Here is a 19972-nt window from a genome sequence, read left to right as displayed (position 1 = left end):
GGGTGGTTTGATACTGTGGTCTATAAGGTTTTAATATGACCTTTAAGAGTGCAGTAGCAGTGTGGATGAGGAATTGTAGCTGCAGGTGCCACAGTGGTTCTGTCCTGGCATTTAGTGCAGCTGAAATATTTTCTGTGGGAGGAGCACGACTATTTCCTAGTTAGGGACGAACTAAGAGAAGAGAGTGAAATGTGAAGGAGGCAGTGGAAAGAACGAACTAATAACTCCAAAAAACAGCTATGATTGTGAGCAGTTTTAAAGCAGTCCCACTTCAGTGTATTGAGGATTTAGAACACCAATGGCTTTTTTCCCCTCCAATTTTTGTGATAGGTATATGTGGTATATCTGTTATAGTTTCTCTCCAACTCCTTATAAATTTTTCCAACCCTCCATGCTTTTATTATATAAAGTCCAACTACTTTGTTTTGTAGTTAATTTTTTATTTAATAATTCCCAGTTTTGTGGAGGTGGCAAGGTTGGATCTCTGTGACTGCATGGACAAGGAGTGGGTGCTGTATTCTCTTATCAAGGACAAGGAAAAGGGCAGAATCGTGGTTTACTAAAATCAAACAAAAGCATTGCATCATTAGAAGTGTCCCTGTTGAAGAATCTCAAGAAATTATTGATTGATTTGTCAGGAATGCAGGAAAGGAAAAATAAAAACAATGCTTGACACAAGGTTGACTTGCAGGTCGGTGTATGTACCTGCTTGCAGCTCCTGCTTGAGCCATAGGGGATGGTATCCTGAGTGTGGTAGAGAAAATCAGCAAAATTGCTATGACAAACTGCCAGCACATTGTGACAAAATGGGTTTGGTGGTCTCGGCAAAGAACCAATAAAAAACTGCTGAATTTCTGTCAAGTAAACAAGTCCCAGGCTGCAGTCCAAGAGAACCTGAATCAGGTCAGGGACAGTACAAAAAGGCAGATACTGAGACAGAACTGAACACATTATATTTCCTCTGTTTGTATACCATGCAAACTAGCATCTTTGAAAGTGTATGTGCTCCTGATCTATTTCTGGGTTATCCCCTGTTTGCCTGAGCATTAGTACCATGTTTAAGCACACTATATTGTTTGGTAGAAAGGACTGAGAAAAACATGATGTGCTTCTGTAAAGTGAACTGGGTCAGACTTCAGTCATGTGCTCATCCAAAAAAATCCTTCTCCTGGTGTCTACAGTATTTCCTTAACTGTGCTGTTAAATTCTGCAATGTCAGTATGCTAGTGCCAGATCCCCAAATGGGACAGTCTGTGTTTGCAATTAATCAATGACACATGATGTAAAATCATGCAAAAATGCAGAAACCACAGCTTGGCTGAAAATTATGCCCCAGGGACTTGATTCACAAATTGTATTAACAAAAAAGTTTTCAGGATCAGAGCTCACTGTAGAAACTTTTGGCTAGTTAGGTGTGATATAACCAATCTGAACGGGATATTTTGGTTGTATTTTTATATACTTTCAAAAGCCATAGGTTTCTTTTTTGTTGTTTTTGTATTTTGCTTGCCTGCTTCTTGATACGCACCGTCACACTGAGTAGTGCTGGCTACACTCACTGGAATAATACATATATTTGGAAACATTTAAAATATTTTATTTCAGCTGCAACTTTAGTAGTAAATGTCTAGAGAAGATGTTTGCTTTGCACATCTTTGCTGGGCTTCATATTATCTTATATAATATATTAATTCTGCAAGTTATCAATAGCCATATCAAATCTGAAGTAAATCTTGAATCCTTACATCAAAAGATAAAAGGAAGAATCTGGTTAGAGCTATGAGTATGAAATGCTTCTCACAACAGTAAGGCATGTCAGGACATTTAAAGTCAAGTGATAGCAATGGCCTCATTAATAATTTTCAAAATATTGTAATGCTCAGGTCTGTTTTTATGCCAGTTCAGAACAGAGGTTTTGAATAAACCCATTTCAGGTGAAAAGACTGTAAAAACCCCGGAAGAGCTTTTCAGCAATGGAAACTCTGGAAGAGAGGAATGTGCCATTAGATCTTGCCATCATGAGGCAACGAAAGGGAGGTAGAAAGTGTAGCTGACCAGGAAAATTAAGTGCTAATGGTGACAAAGGTAATGAAGGCTCATGATTCAGCATATTCCTTGAAAAGTCTTCCTTAGCACAGTGCTTACCTACATGGATGTGCTCTCTTTATGCCAACCTATTATTCTCCTCTGTCGGTTTTCCACAGCATTTGGATGCCTTAGGAAACATATAATGTATGAATAAAATAGGAGGATGTTGCTGATTACTTAAGCTTAGAGGTTATGTGGTTTGTAGAAGAGAAAGGAGAAATTGCTTTTGCAGAGGTATTCACAGTACGACAGTTAATGGTTTCACTCTTTATAATAGAGGCATGAGAGGGAAGCATTAATACTGTTTCTACCTTGGCTTAGCACCTGTACTTGGGCCCTTTCCTCTCTTTGTTAGTGGGTTTTTTACATTTGGGTTAGATTACTGAGAAATTGAAGTATGACAAAAGTGTATTGTTTAAATATAAATATTTTTCTATATTCCAAACCAGGAAGCTCCCTGACTTTCTAATAAAGTCCCTAAAAAACTTAATGTCAAATGACAACAATAGGCTGGTTTGCATTCCTGCTTAGACTGCTCATAATATTGAAAATAAACTTAAAAACAACAGCTGCTAAGGGAATATTAAATCCCACAAGATCCTTAAGAAATGTGTGCTGCAGAGCCATATTTTTTTTTTTACAACTTTCAGAAACTGGAAGGATTTCTAAAAGGCAAGGAAATGTTTCTTTTTTTCTAAAAAAAGAACAATTTTTAGAAATGTTTCTGTGTTTGACATGGGAATGGACTTGAACAGTGAGAGTGAAATGCTGACTGACACTGTGACTGTCAAAAGGCTGGAACAGATTTAGAAGAATATTGATCAGACAATGTCAGAAACTGCAAGCAATAATCAAGTGCAATCAAAAGTGAAGCTGAGAAATCCAGGGGCAGTCTTCCCTCTCCTTTCAGTGGTCAATCAGTTGTCTTCCCCCAGTGTTGAAGGATGCCACATTGCTGGAAATTCAGAGATATTTGTGCCATCACAATAGTTCCAGAGTTCAAACCATCAACCATTTGAGAAGGCAAACCCCAAACTAACCTCCTGGATCCAGGATGTCGGCTGGATATCCTCCTACATGTCAGCTGTTCTATATAGGCAAACTGCTCTTTCTGTGTCTCTGATCTGTTCTGTGTGTATTCTGCATCTAGGGCTTCTTGTTTTAGCCCTTCACCCCTAGCAGTAAATAGCACTTTAACACATGCAAAGCATTTTATAAGAAATAAATCTAAGTAATTAACAAGTGAAACAAGGGCTGAAAATGGAGAAGTGATTGAGTGGTTAAATGAACCTCCACAGGACCCTTGGGGAGTGTGTTTGGCACAGACTTTTCTCCTTGCTGGTTCATTCCAGGAAAGAAAATAGAGCTTTGGGAAGCCTGAAGGTGGGACTTACTATGAAAAGCAAAATGAGAACACCCAACTAGCTGGCCATAAAAGGAGCTGATGGATCACTGTGTGCAAAGGATGGGTCAGCTTTTTGGATGATGCTGGCTCTGTGATTCAAAATGTTTTGTGCTCTGAGTTTAACACCTTTGCTAATGATGAATTAATTTTTTTTTTTAAATAAAAATCTTACGGAAAACTTTCAGTGTTTCAGGTTGAAACTTTCGCTGGCACAAAAAGCTACTTGTTATAACTGCTGGAGGGAAGGCACATGTGGGCAGTTAAAATACTTCATTTGTTTTTGTGGTTAGACTCGTTCTCCTTCAAGGCCATCAGCAGAATGTGCCATCTGGCAAGGGAACTCCTCCTTCTCATTGCACATCTGAGAGCTTCCCACAAATGAGATTTCAGCTAATTAGGATACTTTATGCCCTTATGGGGATTTAAGAAGAAATACATACCTTTAATCTCTTGTGTTTTCTTCTGAGTTGCATGGTTTTTTTGTTCGGTTCTAGAAAAGAAATATATTTACTGAATTTAGCCTTTTGTTTGCTTGCAGTTTGCATATATACAATTAAAGATTTTTCTGCAATTTATTCAGAATTCATATATACACCTAACAAATCTAGTTGGGCCTGTGGCTCTTTCATTGGAAATTGTGACATAATTTGAGGGTTAGAATTATGAGCTCTTGCTGAATGACACTGCTCTTATGCTGATGGCTTCCTTTATTTTGTTGGGTAAAGATGGTGAAGTTACTTTCCAGGTGTAGCTGCTTATAGTCGATGCTTGTATCTCTGCAGTGTCTGGAAGGTCTTGGTCAAGATACTGGATATACAGCAGGTGACTGATCTGAAGTGACTGAGCTCATCCTTTGTGCTGCATGAGTATTTGCTAGAATCTGTAAAATGTAAATATTTCTGTCAGTAATATGAATGGGAAAAAAGCACATCAAGTGGGTAATGCACCAGTGAATTCAGGTCAGTTTTTGTAGCAGATAATTGCAGAAACTGAGGAATTTGTGTCACTTGAGTAAGTTAGAATGAGGATTTTAAAATTATTGCTGTGATCAGTAACCCATTCTGGCTTTTCAGCAATTTTCAGGATCATCTGTTAGGTGAGGGTTTTTTTTTTTAATTGATAAATTTATTAACTTAAAAACTCTATTAATAAATTATAGTTTCTTACTATTTATGGTCATCTCACTTTTAAGTCCAGATGATGAAAAAGGGAAATAAGCACAATCCTTGTCAAAAAGTGTTTGCAAATTTATGTGAATTTGTAAAGTACTCTTATAAAGTAAAAATACTTTATAATAATTTATAGTACTTTATAATACTTATAGATATACTATATACTTTAAAGTAAAAGTACTTATAAATAAAAGTATAAACCTATCATTATTAAGTTGTAGGGCAAGGGAAACAGGATGGCTGCTGATAATTACGGCTGGAATGGCTCCTGTTAATTAGGACAAGAAGTTTTTTAGTTTATAATAAAGTAGTTACAGGCTTGATATTTGCCTTAACTGCTGCTTAGGGTACCCATCTTACAGCTGACTGGGTTTCAATTGATAGTGTACCATTACTACTGTAAATCCTGTGTAAAATAGGGTAGTTTCTTCTGCTGTATGAGCAGCTGGAGAAAAAAGGAAAAGGGAGCAGAAGGATGGATAAAAAGGAAAGCAGGAAACTAGCCAATGTTCTGTGCAAACCTACAGACCAGTGATAGCAAATATGCTTGTAATAAATTTTACTCTGCTTCCTGGGTAGCCAACATGAGGCATATTGCAAAATGTTATCTGGAGATAAAGGTGAGTACTCAAGTCTAATGTTTCAGTCAGTTTTGGCAGACACTTGCCAAGTACTTGTTTGCTGGTATCTGATTTTAAAATTTCATAAATATAAACAAAACAAATGTACTTGCAGTGGTTTCAAACTACAGATTTAAAATAAAATGCATATGTCTTAGAAATCTCTTCTAGTCTGTTGTACTTTTCATATATGTGCATTGCAGTGATGACTATGGTGTTTAAAGGGCAGATGTACATTTCATAATGATTTAAAATGGTGTTTTATATTTAGATTTGCAAAAAAAAAAGGTAAAAATAGCATACGGTCATCTTGACTCTATTTAAAGCCCTCTCAGTTATGGCAGTTGTGTTTGCTGACAGTTCCACACGAAAAACCTCTTTCTGAGGGGCAAGTCAGTTACAGAAGATCTACATGTGGAGTAAAGTCTACTTAAGGTTAGTTTATGAGCTAGTAACGACTCTCAAATGAGCCTACATTTTACTCAAATTAAACCCAGAAGAGATAATTACATCATTCAGTCTGATTTACTGTCTATTACAGGCCACTCAGTTTTGTCCAAATTTCACCTTGCCTGAATATTCCTGCTCTCAGAAAATGAAAATGTGACCATTGTCAGAGAGCAGCGGCAGACTGAATTGTAATAATGGTCTTATGGCAGAGGAGGAGTTGCTCCAAGTACATTTTGAGGCTGTGAAGGAGGGAAGAGGGATGGCCATGCAGACCCTAATGGTAGACTTGACAGGGCTGCTGTAACCATCTGGCACTTCCTGAAGTGATTTCCACTGTTTCCACTTCAGAAATGTTTGACCAGAAAAAACCAAACACCAAGCAAACCCACCATTTTCTCTGGGACCTTTCTGCATTGGGTGTCTGCACACATGACCAGATGCTTGCTGGTTAATAAAAAAACCAGCATGAAGGCCATAAAATAAATGACCCCTCACTTTTTCTGCCGGCTGTGAGATTACATATGATCTGTATCAAGACAGCCACACCAGAGAAAGCCCTCTCTGTAAGTGCAGCTGTGCTAGCAAAATCGTGCTTTTGTTGGTAATGTTTATTTACCAACAGAATTTCCCCAGGGGCAGGATAGGCTATGTTGACAAGAGCACAGCTTTGCCGGTGTCATGTCTTCCACAGCAGGAATACTCTGTTGGATTTTTGAGTTTTTTCTGGCAAAGACTTGTGATGGGAATGTGGTCACAGATAAAAGTGCATGCCCTTTATCCTTGGAAGCTGCAATCCTCTTCTGCGTGCAGCTAAAGCCAGCTCAGCAGCTCATGTGCTGCCAGCAAACAAGTGCTTATCTGACACCATATAAGGCTGTAGTTGAGGAGGAAAATGATGAAAAACATTCCACAATAAACTTAGACTGGCAGATTAAATATGGCACAGAAAAGCTTAGATACAGATTATTTTTTTTCCTTATTTAATTTAACTCTGACAGTATTTACCCCCAAAATAAGTTTTTATGGTTAATTAGAAAAAAATGGCTTGTGTATATAGATATGCTAAATCCTGTCCCAGAATAATAGCCTTGAGGATATTGGTGCACACAGGTTTGGTTTTGTGTTTGTTTTTTGTTTGTTTTTTTTTGTTTGTTTGTTTCTGTTTGTTTGTTATTTCTTTCTTGGACATACTACTGTTAAAAGCAAGAAATAATCACCTTTAGGATACAAAATTGTGCAAGTGTTGGGAGGTGTTTGGAGATATGGTAGGGAACTGGATATCACAGGGAGGAGTGTATTGAAGAGGAATTGTGATTGTGAAGATGGGTTTGTATCGGAGTTTTAACAAGAGGTGAGATGCAGTGAAGTGCTTAAAAAAAATAAATATGATGCTGCAGAAGAGAGACAGACTCCTCTTTTCCTTAGTGTACTGCTTGCATCTTTGCTGTCCTCCTGTCCTCTAATCTTTATAATATAATAGCCTACTGAGTTGATGCAGTATGTTACATTATAGGTGTAGTCCAACTTCAGTACCCATTAGTGGCCTAAATCTGATTTCCAGACTGTTCCCTGCCTGGTGGCCATTACTTTTGGCTGTCCCCATCTTCTGCAGACGTCCCTTTCCCCAGACCATCAGCAGCTGAGAGGACTGTGAGTTGATATGAGAGGTAGTGCAGCTTTTGCCTCAGTTGCTTGTTGCTTCCTTCAGGAGGAGTTGGAAGCACCCCCTTTGTTATATTTACCCCCACGTACAGCCAGCTGGACCTCACTGAACTAAATGGTAGGTGATTTATTAGCATTTTGCAAAGATGTTGGGAGTTCTGTGCAATATGATTAAGTATCTAGTAGTCTTTATGTCTTAGGGCATTGCAGTACCATCTGTCAGAGCTTATTCAGTGTAGTTCTCTAGCTTAATTTTTTTTTCTAACATTATGCCTTTCTCATAGTAGCCGTTCTGTTGTAATGCATTGCAAAAACAGCCAAGCATTGTGTACGTGTGTTGTGTAGGATCTGGTTTCCAGGTGAGCTGGGTCAGCTGGTAGGTGACTCATGATGCACAGAGCACTTGTGCTGAGGGGCTGGTACATATGTGAAACCTGAAGTATAGATGGGAACGAAGTGCACATCATTTTATGGAGAAGGATTAATAAGATTTTCAGGAAAGAGGTTAAGCTTGAGGTCATTTCCTTCCTCTTCTTATGCTTTTGAATCTCTGCCAGTGAGATGGGTGAAAGGATTTATTTTTGTCTTTGAATGCTTTGAATTTCAATGATGCCTTTACTTTGAATACAGAGAAGTGGAATTCCACTTTATTCCTGCCATAGTACTGTGTCATATGTCTGAAAAAATTACTTGTATTTTTTTTCAATATCTTTGTGTCTTGCATTCTAGTTAACTAATCCTTTGAGCTGCTGATGTGCCTGGAAATATCACACTGTGTGAGGGCATATGGAGGTGCTCTGATCCCCATGCTGAACTGTTAGTGTACCTAGAGAAGGAAACAGAATGTAGTAGTATAATTTTTGAGAAAAAAAAAAGAAATAGTCAATCTTATGGCTAGCGTCAGAATAAAAGCTATGTATGAAAAAGAGAGCAAGAATTTCCCCACTCTATTAATTTAAATTTCAGTAGCAAAAAAATTTAAATTTCATGGTTTAGTGTTTGGATGGGTTTTATGGTATGGCTTTTATGCTCTGCTTCTGCAGCTGAAGTAGAAGCGAAGTGCTAAGAGAAGTCAGTGTTATTCCCAACCATCCTGTCAGTCACAGGTAGAAAAACTAATAATTTCTCTTGCTGTATAAAGTAATAGAGTGCAATAGAAGTCAGCAGCATGTTTGTGGTGTGTAGTGGGTCATGGGGGGCACATGAGGTGCTTCTTGCCCGCAGCTCAGGGGCAGTAAGTGAAGGTATGTGAACCTTAAATTTGGTTGTGCAACGGAAAAAATTGCTGCTGTGCGGTAAGGAACAAACACCTCTTTGTGTTTTTGACTATAGGTCATGATATTAATTATGGTAGATGATGATGATTCTTCACTGCTAATATAGCAGGACTGTGTAACCAGAAGGCCAAGATTTGTGTTCAGGTTGGAGTTCAGTGTTGTCCTGCACCCTCTGGCAGTGCACAGTTACCTTCAGGAAGAGCCACAACAGCTGCTTCTCTCCTATGTGAGGCTGTAGAGCATCTCTTGTACCGTTCTCTGCCTCTTTTCTGCTCTTGCTTTTCTCAGCTGAAGATCTGTGTCTTATATTTTCATTACCTTCCAAGTTTTCCATGTTCTGAAGAGTAAAGACAACTGTGATAGCATATAGTAGGATCTAGTAGCTGCTTAGGCAGCTTTTAAGGCTCTTCTGGAATTTTGTTCTCAACTTTTTCTGGGATGCTCTGTTGGCATTCAAGGGAGAACAGTTTCCAGCCATTTAGTACACAGCAGTGTGTTAAATTTCTCTTATATTAGTCCAGTTCTGGTGTTGTTTCCCCCTCTGTCCTTTGAAAATACAATGCTAGAGGTTCTCATGAAAATGTAAACCAATACAGTAGCTTTCAGTTCTTCATTAGCAAAGAGTCCGTCTTAATTTCTTTGACTGGAACCATTTTTTGAAAAATCTTCAAACTAAGTAAGAGCAGATACTTCTATAAGAGGTGGAGGCTTTTCCTCTCATCCCTGGTGGGTTTTGTCGGTGTTTTTTTGTTGTTGTTGTTTGTTTGTTTGTTTGTTTGTTTTTGTAATCTGAGTATTGCTGGAAAACCAAGATTTACTTTGAGATCTTGAACCTGGTACTGTACAAGCGTGCAATTTCTTGAAATGTGTACTGCAAAAGATCTACAAACCACGGACCAGATACCTTTAAGTACCATTTTTGTTCTTGCAGTGCTGGGGCTGCTTCAGCACGATTTGAGTTCTTGCTGAAAGTTGGAGTAGTTGTAGCATCCACCAGGAGGCCTGTGAGCAGTCAGAGCATGTGGCAGAACCAAGCCTTGTCCAAGCCCCTGTGCTGAGGTGGCATTTACCAACTTGAAAGAGGAGAGGTAATAATAGAAGCTCTCTGGCACCTGCTTATCCTCCTGCTCAGGATGCCCTGTGCAGAGTTATCCTGGGTTAAAGGCAGCTCCATCCCAGCCAAATGTCATGGAGCAGTCTCGTCTTCCCTGAAATAACTGGATTTGTGGGGAAGTCATGCGGGAGAGCGAAGTACTGTGTAAACAAAAGCCAGCACTTCCAGTGAGCTCCTGCTGTGCTCGTTGCTGTGGCTGCCTTGCCGTCATTTCTAGGATTTAACCATCCTCCTGTTTACATCAGCCCGCCCCATGCTGCGGGGCTGTGGCCGTGCTTAGGAATCCTCCCATGGACAAGGCAAGGAAGGAAGTGGAGGGAGGATGGGGCTTCGGCATCCTGTACCCTTCGGAGGGGAGTGGCTGCAAATAGCTGAGCTTGAAGGACACATACCTTATGTGTTTTAACACGGGCTGTTTGAACCTAGATAAACCCTTGATTAAAGGCGAAGAGGCAGACGATGGTGTGTAACTGCTGGAAACTACTGCAGAGTTTGAGAACATCCTTCTGAAACCCTTTCCTTCAAATGACAAGAGGAAGGGAGAGGACAGACGTGCCTCGTGGAGCTGAGATTATGCAACAGTGCTAATACAGAGCTAAAGCCTCCAAACTTGAGCTGCACAAGCTGGGTGCAGAAGGCAACTTCTGTAGAAGATACCGTTTGTGATTGGGAACAAGGATGCTATTTTCAGTATCCATCCCGTAAAACATTATTGGTTTTTATTCTTCAGTTTGTTAATTGGGCTCTGATGGAGGAATGCAGTTTAAGATCCACAGGCATCCTTTGGAATGGCCAGGTAAGGCTAGAAGGTACAACTGAGTGTTGATCTTTAATTTCAGCAATGTACTGCATAGACGGGTGCTATCTTTCATGAGAAATATTCTGGCTCCACCAAATAACGTGTGAACTGTTCACAAACTGAGATGGGAAATTCTGAAAATCACAGAACATAAGCTTTGGCATAGTGGGGTGACATTTGTTTGTATGGTACTAACTGATATGTAGAGTATTTTAAAGGAGTTGACATAATGTGATTTATTATAGTAATTGCTTGCAGTGGAAACCCTGTCTTGAAATTATTTATTTGCTGGCTTTCTAGAAAAGGTGATAAAATTTTTTCTTCTCCTTAAAACATGTCCTGATTCAGTTTTCAATTGATTTTAAGCATATTTTGTGTATAAGAAAGAAATTTATTTAGTTCAGTATTTCGGTAAACTCTGTGCTGCTTCTTTAATGATTACCCATAGATTTTTATTTTTAGTATTTCTAGAATTAAAATTATCAGAGGTTAACAAAGTGAAAATGTTGTACAAAAGTTAGTGTTACAAACTTTCTCAGTCAGTTGCTCAGAATCCACAGCAAGTACGTTTTGGAATGTTCTTGTTAGTCTTACATTTTGGTGACAGTCTGTTTTACTGCTTAGAAGTCTATGCTCACACCAAAAAGCAGAGTACAGTTACTGGCATTGAGATTGAGGTTTTGGAAGTAATGCAGTAAAATGCATGTAAATTTTTTGTTTTACGTCAGAAATGCCACCCTAGAGATTTCCTGATGGTTGGCTCAAAATTAAGTTCAGAAATATCCTCTGATGCGGATTAACCAAAAACCTGTTACTTTTTTAAAGACTAAGTGAAATGCTGGAGTAAAATAGGTGGAGGATGGCCATCCTTGATATCATGTTTGTGAGAGAAACTCGTGGCAAATCCATGAATCTCAGCTTGAGACGAAACTAGACGTAGCCTTACTGTCTAGTAAGGCTCCCAGCTCTGCTGATACACACTGTAGGATAACACCTGACAAGAGAAATAACATTAGACTGATGCTTTGAAAGCTTCCCTGGGCTGAGTACAACACCCCCTCCCCCCTTAATAACTGGATGCATTGCTTGCATCATCTTCAGTGCTCAAGAATTTAATGAAATTAAACTAAAATGCTAAAGAAGTCAGCATTTTGACAATCTGAACTTAATTTAAAATTTTAACAGTACAAACACCTCAAAAGATTTTGTGTAAAGCGTTTTCCTGAAAGGGATGAAAAAACGGAGATTGGCATGTAAATCCCAAATAAGGATAACAGAATTATGCAGGGATACAATGATGTTACCAACGTGATTGATCTTTCCTGAGCTTAACTGCCTGGATTTTTCAAGTGCTGTGAGTTAGAAAACCCATATATGGTATAAAAGATGAAAATTGTAAAGTTGCGTATAATTAAAGCCATTCACTGACAATCAGAATCTGTTAACATCACCTTCTCTCTGAGCTCTGCACATGAACATCTTTATAAATGTAATACAAAAAAGAGATCAGTATGCAAAAGTTTGAACCTCTTAGATTGCTATAGGGAACTTCTAAATTTTATCCTATGCAGTAGGCAAGTGACGTTTCCACACCAGGAATTTGTGACTTCTGTAATGTCTTTTGAAGAATAAAAATAGTTTGTATTCATGGAAGTAAGCCTTTTATTGCATAACCCAACACTACTGACCACAGAAACTGGGACCAGAAGAAGACTGATGGTTTGATATGACTAGTCTGTGCACTGGGACTGTAAGGCTTGTTTCAGATAATTAGTCTGTGGCAGTTCCTCTTTATCTGTCTTATAAAAGGCTGTATATTATTTGTTTGTTACTGTAAACTATGCAAAATGACTCTGTGAGGTGATTGATTTCCGGTAGTTTATCCTTTTTCCCAGGACAGAAATAGTGAAAGATATAGGACACAATGAACAAAATGTGATCTCCTCAGAAGCCTCCTGATCCTTGATGTCAGATACTGGCTTAGCATGGCTTTCAGTGTAACATCCTTGTGCACAACTGGGAGTACCAGTTGATAGAACAGAAGGTTCTGCTGCCATTCAGCACAAGGCTGGAAAATGGGCAAACAGAAATAACCCCTGACACTGGGATGGGGCTGGCCATCTAGAAATCATCTTTGCAGAAAGAGACCTGGAAGTTCTGGAGGACAAGAAGTTAAACAAGAGCCAACAGTGTGCCCTGGTCACCCATTGGCATTCTGGGCTGCATTAGGAAGAGCCTGAGCCAGCAGGTTGAGGGAGGTGGTCCTTCCCCTCTACTCAGCACTGATGAGACACATCTGTGTGCTGTGCCCAGTTCTAGGCTACCACTACAGAGAAGGCATGGGCACACTGGAGCTTATGGCTCTTACTCATTTTATGGGCGTAATTTTACTGTTAAAAACTAATTCTATTAAAAACAATACCACCTTCTTCCACTGCACTGTTCATTCATTTATCCAGTACTTCTTTATTGCTTTTCACATAACGTAGCTGTGTGGCATTGACACATGTCAGAGGGAGTTGCATCCTGTAGCTGGATTCACTGTTGCATGAGGGCAGAGCTGTGGATGCAGGTGGAGAACTACAGTGTTGACATGGAGGGCTCAAGCTGTGGGTATTGCGGGCGCTGTTGGTGTCTAATTTAACTTCAAGGATGTTGTAATGATGGTGAAGCCTGAAAATGGGGAAAAAAATGAGTACAGCTCTTAATGCCAGGTTTGGCTGATTGCTTAGCAGTTAAATAAAGAAAACATTATTACTCAGAATGCGTTTGCTTTACAATGATTTGAAGGAGCACTACTCGGTGTCAAGTTCCACACAGTGATACATTTACTGCTACCCACTTTTCATTGTAGAACATTGTCTCAAATGCACTGATTTGTACAGGGCTTGCAGCTCTCAGAAGTTATGCCCTGTAATATTCTATGTCCAAGAGTTACTGAAGACAGAAAGATATCTTGCATTGTTTAATTTCTTTCAGAAGTGTAGACTCACTAGACAAGATATTGATGCAGTAAGACAGTATTTTGTTGCATATTTTATGTTCTGGGAAGGGATATTTATATCTACTCTTTGGCCCAGATTCTAGAACAACTGCCAGTTTCAGAAACAGCAATGATTAATGTGCTAAAAAGGGAATAGAACTGCGTAGAATTGAAGTTCCCTATGGAATGTATATATATAGTGTTTATGTGTATATACATACATACATATGTTTTGGTGAGGTGGAGAAATGAGGGAGTGATAATTCTGATGCTGCTTTTTGTGCTCTCAAACACTTCTCTTTTTTTGTCAGTATTTTTGTCAGTATTGTGTACTTTAATTAGTTTTCATGCTATGCACTTTTTTTCCTGTTCAGTTTCTCTTTTTAAAACCCATGAACTGAGCTTTGCAGTTATTTTTCCGTAGGTATTAGTAATGTAATTTTTCCCCTATGTGAATAACATCATAGAAGTAGAAAAAACCCATCTGTTTCAGAAAAAAATGAAAGCTGACCAAAATAAATTCTGTAATTTGAGTTGATTGCTGACAGGCAGTGGTCTGTCAGTGCTTTCCATCCCTCTGTCTCCAGCACCTTCTGTTGCAGTGGCAGTGTGCCTGTGGGCAGTCTATCAATGATTTAGTCTTCATTGCTGCAAAGGAGTCTGTTTCTTAATGTAAGGGCTGAAAATCCAGAGACTTCCATAAATTTATTTTATTAAATAAGGTGAAAGAAAGTGTTCTGCATTCTTGTAACTAACAGCTCAGAATTCAAGACTCAGTTCATGGAGGACCTTTTCTGAAGCTCACTCATGTCCCTGTAAACATTACCATTGACTTTACTTAGTAACTGACTAAAAAAACAAAGAACAACTGCTTGTGCCTTATTGTTGGAAATATCACCATTAAAGGCATATTTCATTGCTTAAGAGTTCCTTAATTTGTTGAACTAGATAAGAATAAAAAGTATTAATTTTTATGGGTATAATATATCTAACATTTGCCCTTCTTAAAATTATGAACAGACTCTTCTCCAATTGATTAAATAGAGAAATGCAGGACTAGAGCATGTTAGATGAGGTGTTTATTGTCATCAGTACATCTTCATTTACATAGATGAAATGAGAATGCTGAATAGTTTAGAACTGTGTTTCAGATAACTGGAATTTTTAAAGAATCTACTTGCCTTTGGTAAAGATGTTTTGGATAACTAAGTTTGTATAGTGGACTAAAGCAGTCACTAGTGTAGTGCTGCTGGAAGTTAAACAGTATCTCATGGTTTGCCAGGGTTCTCTCTGGAAGATGATAGGGCCTTGGGTTAGGAAGGCACATTAAAAATAAAAAAAGAAAATAAATTCATCAACAGTGTATTGTTTTGGTTACAGTGTCATTGCAAACCACATAGAGATTTTTCTTAAGGCCTGTGGCATGGTTATACGGACTGTATATTCAGCATTCCTCTTTATATAGCTTTGAAAAAAACCCCAAAGCATGGGTGAGATACAGCTTTGTTTATGCCAAAAGTTTTTTTCTGTAGTGGAGAATAAATATGCATGGTTTAAGATTCTACTGCCTGTGTGCCTGACTTTATAGCGTGTACAGTTTATGTGCCATCACGTTGACTCCACACGAAAAGTTAGGCCTGGGGGTATTACAAGCTTGAGGACCACAGGTATTAGGAGAACCCTCCTGTCCCTTCTTGTTGTCATTGAGATAATTATGAAACTGTTCTGGACCTGTCATGATGTTAAGGTGTTCAGACCACAGCTTTCTAAAAATTCTCAAAGTCACCCATGCCTGGAGGCATAAAAATGTCAGTAGCTTTCCATGGCTGCTTCTTGACTTTCCAGAGCTCTTTGAGGTTTTGGGCAGTGTGTAAGTTACTGTTGAGCAACCACAAAAGCCCAGCATATGTCTGGTAATGCTGTGCATGTCAGCTTGGTGGGATGTGATGTACAGATTGCAGTAACCCTGATTCAGTGGAGTCACCATGTATATGCTGAGGTGAGCAGAGTGAAAAGGAAAAAGAGAAGCTTTAGTGTTTGTATTTTTAAGATAACAGTAAGAAAGCTGCATTGTTTCTTGTTCCTCCATAAATAGTGTATGGATTTCTGATATGTAGGTGACAGTTCTGTAATCATCTGTGGGATTTCCTACCAAAGGGCAAAGGAATGTGCTTGAACGGATAGGAGCTTCATGCACAAAGCTACAGTAGGCTCAGTTATTAGTGAAGAATTTTAAAATTGCAGAATGCATTCAAATGTATACAATAAAACAGGAATTTATATTTTTTTTTTAGTTAAGAGTAAAGAATATCCAGTACCACTGGAAAGAATTAGGATGTTGTATTTGAGGTCACAGGTAAAATTGTCTGGTTAAGAAACAGTTGCCAAAATGCATTGGTATAACGTTACAATGCACACTTCCAAAGAACTTCCTGTACAAAAGAATTCAGTTGAATTTATGTCAGCTTTGTCTGTGTCATCATAACTAACCTTCGTGCCCCTTCAAGCAGCTTCTCACTCTGATTTTCTTTCACTAATACGGCTTTCTGGGTGTCTGAACACAGGCTGGTAAATAAAAAAAGGCCCTAAGGACCATGTTTGTTACTGTTAGGACAAAAATCTTGATTTCAGAGGGGAAAATACTGATGTTGCTAAGCTGCTGTGCAGATACTGTTTGTTTTTCTGTTCTCTTTTGAATGTATTTTGCTGAATCTCTCATTTCTAGCTCTGGTTTACCAAGTGACAGTTCTGCACTTTGGGCCTCTAACTTGATAGCTCTACTTACAAGTCCACGCTTCCTAGCTAGGGAATGAATGCTAAGATTTTCTCATCACAGAGCAGGACTGGTGTATAAAACAGTGCAGTAACTCTGTGATGAGGTTTCTGTCAGCTCTACACTCCCAACAGCCTCTCTGTTGAGTTAGGGAAGTTTGGGAATTTAATACTGTACCTTGGCAGGTCACCTCTTACAGGAAACCATATATTTACTTTGGCTGTGTGTATGTCTGCTCCCTCTGCATAAATTGATCTAGCAACTGTAAAAGAGAAGCCATTTATCTTTTGCCAGTTAGTTTGATTTATTTATTTAGTAAAAGTAGTTTCTTGTGTCTGAGCCTCTTGAAACAGAGAACCAAGAAAGCTACTATTACAAATACTACTTGCTGAAATTATTTTTTTCCTTCCCTTTTTCAGATGAGAACTCTCCAGCCAATTTCTGGGATTCCAAGAATCGGGGAGTGACTGGCACGCAAAAAGGACAAATTGTATGGCGAATTGAACCTGGCCCCTACTTCATGGAATGTGAGTACCTATTTATCCAGTGTGTATTCCAAGGCGAGAGTGCCTTGGAGTGTCAAGGCAAGTCAACAGCATGGCATTTGATATCCATTTAATCAGTCCCTCTGATAAACTAAGGGAATTGATTGTGTTGCCCTAAGGGGCAGCATTTTCCAGTGCTTTTTCTGGACATTATAAAAATGGAGTTGATCTTAGAGGTACATTTGTACTCTAGGGATGTTCTTAGCATGTTTCAGTTTAAGGGAGGAAGAAATTGCCTTGTGCAGTGTCATATACTATATACACAGTGAAAGTTGAAGTCTCTTCCCAAAGTAGCTTCAAGTTTCAGCTGAACAAATGTTAATGCATGTGGAGGAGAAGGTAACGATGTAGTAGTGCTTGCTAATGTTTGTTAGTATGAAGGATAGATTTGTCTCTAGGAAGTGCCAGCCTCCTGTTCAGTTGCATCAGAATTTCTCAGCTGAAGATTTGTTGTGCTGGGAAATCCACTGGGCAGTTTGGAAATACTGAGAGTCTCTATATGACTGAAATAAAGTCTTCAGTTGGACTCTGTAAGGACTATCAGTAGCCAAGCTTCAAATCAGAGAGCTATGCCACAGCCAGGATTTATAGGAAGCTAAGCTGCTCTGTTCTGTGCTATTTTTTTTCTTTGTTTTTTGCTTTTTCATGAAACAGAGGTATCTTACCATTTGAAGTACAGGATCCCCTAAAGAAACTGAGGTTCGAATCCTAGGATGTTGTACCAGAGCTTGCTGGAAACTCTGATGTGCCAAGCATCAAAGTGGCAATCAGTCCCAAAAGAGCTGTGAGTTGCTCTACCACCTGTTTAGCCTCACAGTAATGAATCTTCCTGCATAAGTTAAAAGAAAAAAAATACTCCCACTCTTCACTGTACACTGCAGTGTTGCTAACTGTAGGTTTTGGCAGAAATTTTTATTCTAATTAACTGATATAACAGCAGTACATGTATTTCAAGAGGTGTTGTATACTCTGTACTAAAAATAATTATTAAAGCTTCCTGTTTCTAGAACTCATCACTGCATCTTGCCAAGTACCCTGTGTGTTACACAACACACTTTATAATAATAATAAAAAAACTTTAATAGGATAAAATTTAATTCCATTTCAGGAGTTCATTACAGGAAAAAAATGATTGAACTGAAGATAATGATCAAGAAAATAATAAAGATAATTAACTGTCCTGTGCCAAAGACAGTGGTATATTAAAGCAGATTAAAATGTCTGTTAGTAAAATTCATTGCCTCATCTTTCTTGTACATATACTCCATCAGTATTGTTGCCAGTAGGGGCAGTTTGACTTCAAAGATGTTTGTATCTTTTAGCTGGTTAAGTGTTGCTTCATTATGTATTGAGATGAGGCTCTTGAACAACATTTTCAGTTCATGTGAGTAACCCAAACTAATGCTTCAAGGACTAGTAGTTTGGACTTAAATTCAGCTGCAAATGACTTTGCACTTTGCAACCAACTGCACCTCGCAATCAGCTGACAGAAGGAGTGCAGGATGTATGTTCTTTGATCATGGTTATCTTCACTAAGGAGCAGTTCTGCTGCCATACAATGAAAAAGAGACAAGCAATTATGCAGCACCTGAGAACTGTAAAAAGGAATGTTTATGAGCATATGTTGCTATACCACATAGTATGGAAGATAAATATGTCACCAGTGACACTTGTATTTCTAGTGAGAGGCCAAAAGTTATCTGCGTTTCTGATTCCACTTTTTAAGCTAGAGGGCTCCACAGATATGTGACTGTGTTTGCTCTGCAAGGCTTTTTCATGTAGCTTATAGGTGGTGAAGCAACTCTGATGCAACTCCAGGCAGCTGCTCTTTTTTTTTATTTTCTTTTTTATTCCTGAGATCACTAAATCCCGGCTCAGGCAGACACAGCAGGTGGCTGTGCAGTTCAGGTACAGCCACAGTGTTACTGCGGTGCAGCACCAGGCCGCGTGTGGGAAGAGCTGTGCTGTCAGGGTGCTCACCATGCTCTGCAGACACTGTCACTGCCCAGCCTGTGCCAGCCACAGAGACAAACTTAGCTCTCCTGATGGCCTCTTTCTTCTGTTGCGGTGCAGATATAATTTGTCACTCAGTGTAGCACTGCATGTGATGCTACTGTCATAGCAAGAGGGAGAAACAAATGAAGAGGCTAACGTTCCCAGGAAATATGTGCCAGATTATTGAGTATAACATATTTCTGCTTTAATCTGCCATTATTTTCCAAATTTGGGAAAGAACTCTAGAACTGTAGATTTCTTGTTTAGAAATATCTTTGCTGAGAGGCAGAATATGTCAGATACAGGTCATGGTACATGGGGTTTGTCATATTTATTCCTCACAGTAATGACATGCAGCAGACCATTAGCAATGTCCCTGAATTTTTAAAGCAGCAGCTCCAGTAAGAGGCATGGACAAAATATGTAAATGAATCAATCTAAAATCATCTGGAGACTAATCACAGCATAGTAATATTGGTTGCATCCAACCTCCTGCTCTCAAACTGGGACCAACACTTGACCTGCCTGGTCAAGTGTGGTTTATGAAGCACATTACTGAAAACCCTCAAGGACAGAGATTTTGCGGATTCTGTAAGTAACCTTTTCCAGTGCTGCATTATTGTCCCAGTTAAAAAGATTTCTCTGACATCCAATATGAATGGCTATATCTTAAATTTGGGGCCACTGTCCCTTTTAAAATCTCTGATAGAATGGGAAGGAGTTGAGATAGTAACATTTGCTTTGCCCCAACCTAGTCTTCACCAGACTAAACAATGACAGTTCCTTTAGCCTCTTCTCGCAGGTCACATTTTCTCCATCCCAATCATCTTTGTAGCCCTTTGCTCTCCACTCTCCATGTTCTCTGTGCTCTTGAACCTAGGGACCTAAAACTAGACACAGTATTCCTCACCAGTACCGATGCAGAGGGGGACATTACCTTCCATTTCTCCACTGGTCACACACCTTTTAATGTATCCTGTGAGGTGGTTTGTTTTATTTGCATTGAGAACATGTGCTGGCTCGTATTCAACTTGGTAGTCATCCTAAGCCTAGTTCCTTTTCAGCAGGGCTGCAGCTTTGCCAGTCTGT

The 19972-nt window shown here is 39.1% G+C and overlaps 1 protein-coding gene across 1 annotated transcript in view; it reads left to right on the top strand.

The window, feature by feature from the left end:
- Window positions 1–19972, top strand: part of HECW2 (HECT, C2 and WW domain containing E3 ubiquitin protein ligase 2) — a 153669-nt gene that overhangs the window by 62062 nt on the left and 71635 nt on the right. The window contains exon 3 of the mRNA XM_032692883.1: window positions 16763–16870. Coding sequence (XP_032548774.1) covers window positions 16763–16870 — 108 coding nt within the window. The remainder of the gene's footprint in view (window positions 1–16762; window positions 16871–19972) is intronic.

The sequence above is a fragment of the Chiroxiphia lanceolata genome, chromosome 7, assembly GCF_009829145.1.
Source record: "Chiroxiphia lanceolata isolate bChiLan1 chromosome 7, bChiLan1.pri, whole genome shotgun sequence".
Taxonomy (NCBI): domain Eukaryota; kingdom Metazoa; phylum Chordata; class Aves; order Passeriformes; family Pipridae; genus Chiroxiphia; species Chiroxiphia lanceolata.
Note: the sequence above shows the minus strand (reverse complement) of the source record. Positions and strands in the feature narration are given on the sequence as shown.